Here is a 10,534-nt window from a genome sequence, read left to right on the forward strand (position 1 = left end):
CTGCCTGCATTCTTCAATTCCAAATGCACCCTTCTAGTGGCATTACTAATTATTGTAGAAATCAGCTTGAATAGATGTTTTCTCCCTCATCATAAAATATCCAACTGCTTAATCCTGGAGTGAAATTAATTTGATATTACTGATTTGTCATTAAATTTCAGCTCTTCTGCATCACTGCAGGATGAAGTAGGAAGAAAAGATGAGTACCAAAAAGCTACAAAGAACTTTGATAATCTAGTGAATGAGACAAGGAAAAACTTAAACTACATATTTTTTAATTTAAATTTTTAAAAAAGTTCCCTTTAAATTGATTTCCTTTCCCCTCTGCCTCCCACTTTTCCTGGAAATGCTTCTATCTAAATTACTTTAAATTAATCAATTCAATTCTGTGGAAACATCAGGTTTTGAAACATCAGTCTTTCCTCTTTTGCTGTTAGTTTTTTGGGGGGTTTTCTTTTAAATAGGAACAAAGAAAAAGATGGAAAAAGTTGGGAATTTAAAGGAGGAGGGTGAGGGAAAGCAAAAAATAAGGGAAAATAACTGAATAAATTGTAAACTCCTAACAATAAGTGAAGTGTGTGAGCGAAGATCAAAGATGTTCTAAAGCTAACAAACTGTGTGCTGGCCAAAAGTAGAATATATCCTTGCAACAACTGCGGTCAGGGGTTCTTGTCCTGAAACACTTCTCCTGTAATAGACCTAATAATGCCAAAGGATTCAAATACTTATATAAAAAGGGGAAATGGAAAAACTCCTTAATTTTCTCGTTTGTACATACACATTTCCATTTCTTTATGCTTTTCTTTGTTGTTTCAATTTCAGGAAAATTTGTGTAGTCAAAGAGGTTTATTACCCAACACAGATGGCCAGACATTTCAAATTTCCATTTCAAGCAAGATGAGACAACAGTATGATAGAATTCATGAAACTCTAACAATGGTATGTATGTTATTTTTTACACTTTCCTTTTGCTATGTTATATTTAAAACATGACACACCAAAGAGGTCTGTGTGTCCTTTAAATTAATTTTTGCATCACAATATTTTTCAGAAACATGGTCCTGCTAGACTTTTAAATTCATCTGCAACTACTTTTGAACAGAGTACTAAGGCGTACCATACCATGAACAAATTTCTTGGCTCCTTTATTGATCATGTATGTATACAGACTTTATTTATAAGGCAAAATAGAATGACTTTGAATGACTTTGAGAGATTGTAATTTTCCTTTTGGGATATAAGATTAGAGACTGTATTGTGACTATTGTACTACTTTGCAGGATGCAAAAAGTAAGTGACAAACAAATAATAAGAAATGACTGCCCGGTAATGCCAACACACTTTTCACCTGTAGCAATTCCCGTCATAGTATGAATTCAAAGTATTTATACTCCGCCTTTGTAAAGTGTACTTCTAACATTTTCCTCTAAGTATTGCTAAGTATTGGGAGTAATTTTTTTGTTTTTTTCCTTTTATAGGTTCATAAGGATATGGATTATATTGTAAAGGACAAGTTGCTGCTTGAACGAATTATTGGCATGGAGTTCGTGGAACCAATGGAAAAGAGTATCTTTTATAATGGTATCAGATTGATCTCTTTTACTTATTAATTATATCACTGTAAGTGCACAGGGTGCTATACAAACAAATAAAATGTCATGTCCCTGCCCTCAGGGTTCACAGTCTAAATTGTAGTTTACAATAGAGAGGTGTGACAGTGAAAGTTGTGAAGGTATCGGAGACACTTGCTATGTGTTAACCAGGATGACAGTACCTCTGGGCATGAAAGTTTTTCTTTAGTATCATGCCTTTGTAATGTTTCATTCTTAGGTATCTGAAGGGTTGCTATCTGGAGCTGTGTATACATTTACACAACACTCTTTTGACTTGGCATCTAGATTTGATGCTCACGTTGTGGGGAGTGGGCAGGCCAACCAGCTGGCTGGCAGTTTGTTTAATGAGAACCCCTCTCTGCATAGTTGGTGATTATATTGCTTGTTAAACTCCCTTAAGTGGGGAATTTGCAGAAGCCATTTTCTGAAGGAAAAGCAAGGTTACTCATCAGGAACTATCGTTCTTTGAGACTCTTGCCTCTTCATATTCACAGTGCCCACTCACAATACTCCAATACTCTTTAAGTTCAGTTTCTCTAGGACTCCAGGGTTTAGTCAGTGGAAGGAAATGAGAAGGTTGAGTCTGTACAGCTTTTTTTATAGCCTCCACTCCAAATACTCAGTGCTGGGAGAGATCCCTTGTGCAGCCCCAACAGGTACTGCTTTCTAGAAAGTTCCTGAAACTCAGTGGTGCCAAAGGTATGTAGCTCACAGATGTACAAGATCATCAACTGTACTTCAAGTATGGACAATAACTTTTCTTAAGGGTACAAGAGAAACCAGTTACAGGGAGATTACAGGATTTCAGCTGCACTTGTTGATAAATCCTGCACTATGAAAATCCAGCAGAGAGACTTAATGTGTTCCCCATTTAACTTAGGGGTAACCACACATTACTTCATGTGGCTATGAGGTCAGTATTGTATTACCTGTACATATGCTATAGCTATAATATGCAGCCGTGGGATAGTTTAAAGATGACATGAACAGTTGAATGTTATTACCTAGGGGAACAAAATGACAGAGAGGAGGAGATTGGAATGCTAATCACAGCCAGTGTAAATTGGGTTTGGGCCTTGTTTGGCAAGTTCTTTAGAGAATAAAATGAAAAATGAAATGTGCCAAGCCACAGTTAGGGAAACCAAATTAGACACATGCCTCCTTTGAAGCTGTGCAAAAATTGGAGGAGGATCTCTCTTCTACAATTACTGGATTTTATGCTTCCTGGATAAAATATTTTCTGATCTTTTTATATTGTTTCTTTTTCATTGATATTATTGTGTGTAAATTCATGTTTCTCTGTAGGGAATGTTGCATATAGATAAAAGACATAGAAGCAAAGTGATCTGAACTGGCTTGGCCAGAAAACACACTACATTAAAATAAAGGGACCACTCTGTTCTAAAAACCAAATGAGGAGACATAATTAAAGACCTCTTGTTACTGAGGCCCTGATTCTGCAAAGCATTTAAGCATATTTCATTGCTTTGCTGAATCAGGGCCAGAGTCAGCACTCAGATGTGTGTATGACATAAAAATGGCTCAGTTTACCAACAACCAGCCTTTTTGGACAATCTGGTTCAGACTTTCAGATTTAGGTGCATGTAGGTATATGAATGCAGTTGTGAATTTGGCACACCTGTTTTTGAAAATCTGGCACTCTGGCAAGAAAGCTATATTGTATACTATATTTAAAAGCTATTATGTTATTTTTGGTTGAGAACAATATCATGACACTGTGTCTGTGTTGTATTTCCTTGTCTTGAATTTCCATTCTTGTTTTATGAATTATTTTGTAATCTTAGGTATGCTGATCCGTATTCGAGAACGTCACAAAATATTATCACAGAAATTCAGATTTAATTTATATTTTTTGCAACAAGTTATTTTCTTTCTATAGATGAAGGACATTCTTTCAGTGATGTTCTCTTTTACGGCAATGAGGCCTCACTTCTCATCTTTGATATACTGTTCTTCTCTGTTGTGGATCTGGCTTCCCAAAGTTTTGTCCTAGCAGCTGTTCTCACATATTTGCAACAGGAGGTAAATGTGAATTTTTTTAAACTCCTATATTTTAAAAATAAGGTAGTTTATATAATTTATATATTATATATTTCAGGATGTGCTCACAGAAAATTATACTAACAGTCTATTTTTTAAAAAAATACTGGATTTTCTCATAAAATAAGAAAAGACTTAGGAACAAAAAAAAAATTACACTGCATGTTTATGCACCATGTATGTATAGGACACAAATAACAGCACTCAGAAGAAAATACACAGAGCAATGAAAATTAATCAAAGTATCAGAATATCTAATGCTGGGACCTTCAAAGGGGCCTCAGGGAGATAAGTGCCCAAATCCCCTTGAAATTCAATGAGCTAAGTACCTAACTCTTTTAGGTTCATTTTGAAAATATGGGCCAAAATTAATGTATTTCCATGAATGTGTAGTTTCTCCCTCCTTCTCCTTCACACAATTTCATTATATGATCAACTTGATCATGTTTGTAAATGTCACCAGTAGCAAAGATTTTTGGAATATGGAATATTAACAGTTTAAGATATTAATAGAAAGTTCTGATGTAATAAATAAAAATACCATAAACATCTGGGGGTTTCAGTCTCTTCCTCAGAAGGCAGGGGATGCTACAAATATAATTAAAGGCTCTTCATATTGTGGACATTGATTGCTTGATTCTCCACTCTTGGAAAAACATTGTATTATGGTATCATTAGTGGGACACAGGGATAATCCAGGTCATATGCTATCACAATTATCATGATCACGCTGGTTTTTAGAGACTCCTTGGCTCAGCCTCTTAACTGTTGAGGTGTAATAATTCCTGTCATATAACATTTGATTCCTAAATAAAAAAGCTTAGTGTTAGTATAGCAGCCTGTCTAATGAAGCTGTACTGTTGTGGAAAGTCCAAACATTTGACAGAATATATAATTGATTAATTATTTTGCATCATGATAGAAATGGAATTATTTAAAATATTTCTTCCTTTGTTATGAAACTTGTTTAATATTATTTTTAGATTTTTAGGTTTATTCGTAATACTGCTGGGCAGAAGAATTTGGCATCCAAAACCTTGGTGGATGAAAGATTTCTTATTTAATTGACTCAAAAGATGAAATACTTTGTCCAGGAGTTAATCATGGAACGAAACAGTCATGAATTTCAGACTAGTCTGCAGTGCTATGTAAATATTAGTGTAAATGTTTTGATTTTGTCTTTTATATTGTGTGCTAGAAAGTTTTATTTTTGTATAACTTGCAGATGTTTGTGTTGTGAATAGTAAACCATATGTCTAGAAGCAAATGGCACATGACGCCAAGACAATCAGAAGTTAAGCTGAGCACTGTCATTTACACAAGATAAAATCCATTTATTGCCTTCAGTGAGAGTATATGCCATTTCTTTTTAGGAGATAATTTCAGTGCTTCTGCTGCTGATTGGGGTTGTAGTTTTCCTCATGTTTACATGTGTGTCCAAAATAGCTTAAAGAAATTGTCCCTTTTTTTTAGAATTTACTATAAAATACAATGTTCATCAAACATATTTCAAGTTCACCACAACTGAGAATCTGCTCTGAATTCCTAACTAGTATTTAAACAAATATTTAGATGACCTTTAAGGACTAAGTAGTTGAACCTTTCTCACTCACCTAAAATAACTTCATCATGAAAGTTTAAACTGTGCGTTTGCTGATGCAGTGTCATCCATTTTAGCCTACCCTTTGGGTTTGTCTAGTTTATCGTTGGGGCAGTGTTGCTATTTTTTCTGCATTGATCGCACATAGCATAGCACGTGTGTGTTTAAACATATGCTAGTCTTGCAACCATACAGCTATGTGACCTAGTGAATAGGGCACAGGACGGAGATGCAAGAGGCCTTGGTTGTATTCCTGATCTTCTGTGGAATTAATGTGACCGTAAGCAGGTTACTTGACTTCTCTATGCTTGTTTCCATATCAGTGAAATTGAGGTGCTGATATTTAATCATTTTTTAACTGCTTTGAGATGTGCTGTGTATGAAAAGGGCTGTGCCAAGTGCATTTTCTAATATTATTGTTTTAATATATTCTCTGATTATCCCATTTTCTGACATCATTCCCTCATGATTTAACATTGTGATCAAATCCCATATAAACTGCTTCAGCCATTGGAATGTAATCAGCTGAATAGTTGTAGCAGTGCTATTTACTAAGGATTCAGGGAGATTTCCAAAGGCAGCTGAGTGCCTGAATTTGAAAAATCCACCCGCTAGTGCATTTTACAATAACATTAATTTTTCAGTAAATGATTACTCCACTGCATGGTGTCACTGTTTCATAGTCATGCTATTTGTCTTAAAATAATTCAGCAGGGAACATGCATCAGCAAAAAACATAAAGACCCCAGCTCAGAAAAGCATCCCAATTTAAGAAGAGCGCTTAAGTCCCATTTAAGACAATGGGCTTAAACAGATGTTTAATTTTAAACGTGCTTATCTGACTTGGGGCTAACATATCTTGTATAGGTATTATATTTTGGGTTCTTCTTAGCTACATAATGAGGAAGATATCTGTTATGGTGCCATATGATGTCTTTAAACTGTGGATACCATAGATTTAAGTTTCAAAGCCATTACAGATCCAGTATGTTTTCTTTTGGTTTGCAAAAACAAATGCTGCTTACTAGTTCAGATTAGTTATCATTAACTGGTAAAATGTTGTGACTCTCTCCTGAGGTCATGGTGAAGTGAGATGGTATAATTTGAGGGCCTGATTTTCAGTGGGGCATCCATTTATTCACATGCAGCCTATCACAAGCATATACCTCCAGACACACTTTCGATATCCTAACATCTGTGCACTAACACACAGATGATTGATGCTAATACTGTATGTGTATGCACAGTACTTACTTTGTTCATGCATATTTTGTCCCAAAGAGTTTTGAGTGTGAAAATGCCAACCCCTGTGTGAACAACTGTTAGTTCACAAAACCGTGTGTGCTGATCTGGACAAATTGGAGGCCATAGCCGGGAAATCAGGTACAGTAACTAGGGCTTATTGTAGGTTTGTTCATTGTTAGGATAGCTTTAAAGCATGGCTCTCCTTTGGATAGTGACTGTATAAATTACATTGTGATGTTGTGATTTTGTGTCTCAATTATTTCGTTATCAAATGTGCTCTATTGAAAAGTATAAAGATTTTTTTTCTAACTTCCAACTCTGCAAACTGAGCCTTTTACCATCTTATGCATCACAGCCAGTAACAAAAGTTCTGCCACCCAAAGTTATGCGCTTATGAGACCTGTGCAGCCCCATTGTTACCCGCATAATATTTTTGTCACTGCTTTTAGCATAATGCTTTCAATGCCAGGCTTGTCCAGGGAACTAAATTTGTTACCTTAAAACTCCGGGACCCACAAGGCCTTACGCTGACTTGGGTATACTGAAAATACTATTCCCAGTTCTATTTCTATAAGCGGGTAACTACTGTGGTCTGCCCTAGAGGATTTACAAGGGTTTACCAGGGATTCTTTTTATAATCACAGAGAAACTCCCTAGACCTGCCTACCTCGGTTTACCCTTGAGAGGACACAGATACAGCCCTCCAATCAAAGGGTTGACACTTAAACAGCAAATACTTTGAAAACAAAATGTCTCTTTATTAACTACTAATTTTAATACATTTATGGTTTTAAATTGAAAGTCAATACAATAAAACATATAGAAATAAGTGCTTAGTACAGTACAGAATATTATAAATTCTTAAGATCGCAATATTCACAACATAATATGGTGTTCCTTTAGCATAAGCTACAATGTCATGAATACTTAACTGTGGAGGCGTTGTGTAACATAAATACAAAGTAACAGCATGAAACATAAGAAAATCCTACATACATATGTATAAATCCTTAGAATACTGCAATATTCGGAGAATATTACAATGTGGCAGGTAATACATACACATACAGTAATATTACAATAATATTCTTAACAATATTAGTACAACTATAAACTATCTAACATTCTTTGAGTGTTGATCAGACAGTCATAGAATGGGTGGGTCGATCAAGTTGCAGGCAACTAGCTTTATTTACAATCATTCATATGCATTCCTTACTATTAAGGAAAGGTCCTCCTTAATTCTCCTGTATCTTTCCCTCTGCTTCATCTATGGTCTTTCTGTTCTGTCTAGTTTATTCCCAGAAGCTGCTGCTGCTGCTGCTGCTGTTCAGGTCTTCTCTTGCTGATCTGCTGCTCTTGCTGCTGCCCAGGTCTTCATCAACAGTCACAATCACCCACACACCAAGCCTCTCAGCCTTCTGTCTTATATACAGTTTGTCTGACCTTTTAAAGATCCTTGCTGATTGGTTGCTCTCCCACTGTCAGTTGCCCCTCCTATTATGTTAATTAGGCTGTGCCTACTATGCTAATTAGGCTCCAAGATGAGATCACTTTGAGCCAATCAGTTACCTGATATGCTCGGACCTCCCCCTGCCCTCCTACCTAGTGATATCATCTTTAATCTATCAGCTAAGGGATGAGATCAGTTGTTTACTTCAAACCTGACTCCACCCCGCTACATCCTCTCATGTGCTGTCCCCTCCCCTCAGGTATCAGGAATTAACTTTTTCTCATCCCACTTCTGACTTCTTGCTATTCGTCTATGCTTCTCATCAGCCACCATTTTGATTTCTACTTAACACTTACTCTAAACTATAACTAATTACTACTTATCAGAAACCTTAATCTTAAAGCTAACTATATAACTATTTATGGCTAATCATTATAATACCATCACTATGTTTATTCCCGTGTTTAAAGCAGATAAAATCCTCGCTAATTTTGTCCCTTCTCTGCCTGCATTTTCCCTGCTGTATGCTTATAACATCAAATGCTGTCTCTGGTGCTGAGCATCTTATATGAGTTAAAGCAACTTAAAAATCTCTTGTATCACCATTCCCTTGAATGCCTTTGCATAGGTATAACTTAGCAGATCTTACTAAACAATTTGTTGCTGATGTACAAAATGGTCTATAATCCTCTATCTTACTGAGTTTTGACTACCATAATTTTTAACCACAGGCTAACAGGTATGGAAAGCTCTAGGAACTCATTTTTGCCACTAAAATAAGCAAATTGACCTTGTATGCATGCAATGCAGATCTGTTGAGTAAGAAAATGCTGTTTTTATATAGTCACTTTTCAGAGTAGAACCACTCTTTAAACATACCTTCTCCAAAACATTTTGATTTATGGCTTACTTCAGTCCAAATTATTAAATTATGATACCTCTTAATTTGATTTTAGTAAGCTTTAATCTAAAGTAGTTAAGATTCATTACACCAGTATAGTCTGGAAAAAATTCAGTGGGGAGGTACTGCATGGCAGTCTTTGTGTGTATCACACAATAATCACAACTCAGGTACATCTAAAAATATGCTCTCATAGTGTTACTTTGCTTACAATAAAGTTAGCTTTTTATATCATTTCTGAAGTTCTAGTGTGTTTTATATTATAAATTTGGTTTGTAATTTAGCCCTTTTTATTTTTTAGCATATTTTTCAAGCTTTGTACCACATTTTATAGTCATTTTAGTAACTTTAGATTTAAAAGACTCATTAGGTACTAGTAGAACCATCTGTCCTTGAATGGATGCATTGCCTAGCATTTTTATCTCTGTAATTGGCTCTCAGATCAGGTTAAAGTGCTGTTCAAAGAGCACTTGGCTATGTGAGGGGATGGATGGGGATTCTATCCATGGCTTACTTTTGACTTAAACACTTCTCAGAATAGAAAATAACCTTTTCCTTCACTCTTCCTTAAATGGTCAGTTTTCTTTGAAATGCAGCTTCCACTCATTCTTTGTTAATTTGAGATTGAATTCACCAGAAGATATTGGGTAACTTAAATGCCACTTATGGCCCAGTAAAGGATATTACCTCTCCCACCTTGTCTCTCTGATATGGTGGGACCAACATGGCTACAACACTTCATACAACATTTTGGCAGAGCAACCAAAAGCTTTAGAATCGTCACAGTTTGGATGGATTTTATTGAAGGGAAGGGTTTCATTTTTTAGAAACAAATTCTAAATGAATACAAAAATGTTCTTTCAGAGTTAGTTAAATATCTCTCCTTCTGTGTATTGATTTTTCTTTTTGAGCATCTGGGTGAGAAAGAGGGTACTAAAGCTACCAAGCTGAAAGTTGGAAGAGCTCTGTGTAATCTCAAAAGCTCGTCTCTCTCACCAACAGAAGTTGATCCAATAAAATATGTTACCTCACCCATTTTGTGTCTCAGTTGAAACCACACAGTTATGAAATAATTGCAGATGTTTAAACCTCCTTTAGGCACTTAATTGTTCTTTCATACCTGCTTTATAATGACTACTTGAAAAGCATTAGTTGTGCTTTGTTCTCATTTTGGTGGACATTTGTTCAAGAAATAACATTATAATTGAATTTCCCAATTACATATTTTTTACTAATTACATTAATTATAGTGGATCTTTTTCATATTTAGTAAGCTGATTTCTACTTTATGCTTGTAAACATTTTATAATAAATCATATGGTATCTCCATCTTTCTGTTGTACTTGTCTCTCTCTGAGGAATAAGGGAATGTTCAAGGATTTGTGGATGTTTTTTGTCAATAGTAATTGTTATATGATGATGGAGGGTTGTATCATCCCTCCAACTTAAAAGAGCTTGAGAGGAACCAGCTCTACCAGAGTGGAAGTGGAAAGAAATGATGCTTCTGTGATATCCTCCTTGTTCCTCAACCTGTTGAAGGTCTTTCACAGGTGCATCATTGGAATTGGGCTTTGTAGATGGTGAGTGTAGATGGGTGCTCTGCTATATTGTGTGTCACCATACCTCCTGGATGAATTAGCTTATTGCTGGGTTATATGACT

The 10,534-nt window shown here is 35.6% G+C and overlaps 1 protein-coding gene across 2 annotated transcripts in view; it reads left to right on the forward strand.

Annotated features, from left to right (window-relative positions):
* TMEM67 (transmembrane protein 67) overlaps nucleotides 1-10,204 on the forward strand; it is a 59,328-nt gene extending 49,124 nt beyond the window's left edge. The window contains exons 19-24 of one of the 2 annotated variants that reach the window (XR_010917681.1): nucleotides 823-939; nucleotides 1,052-1,156; nucleotides 1,479-1,581; nucleotides 3,514-3,656; nucleotides 4,658-4,822; nucleotides 6,556-10,204. Coding sequence is in view for 1 of the 2 variants with exons in the window: in XM_067536433.1 (XP_067392534.1) it covers nucleotides 823-939; nucleotides 1,052-1,156; nucleotides 1,479-1,581; nucleotides 3,514-3,656; nucleotides 4,658-4,738 (549 nt within the window). In the remaining variant the exon portion in view is untranslated. Of the gene's footprint in view, nucleotides 1-822; nucleotides 940-1,051; nucleotides 1,157-1,478; nucleotides 1,582-3,513; nucleotides 3,657-4,657 lie in introns of both variants that reach the window. The other variant, XM_067536433.1, reaches the window with a different exon arrangement.
* Nucleotides 10,205-10,534: the final 330 nt, after the last annotated feature.

This window comes from Emydura macquarii, unplaced genomic scaffold (assembly GCF_026122565.2).
Source record: "Emydura macquarii macquarii isolate MOO-44397 ecotype Brisbane River unplaced genomic scaffold, CSIRO-AGI_Emac_v2 contig_383, whole genome shotgun sequence".
NCBI lineage: Eukaryota > Metazoa > Chordata > Testudines > Chelidae > Emydura > Emydura macquarii.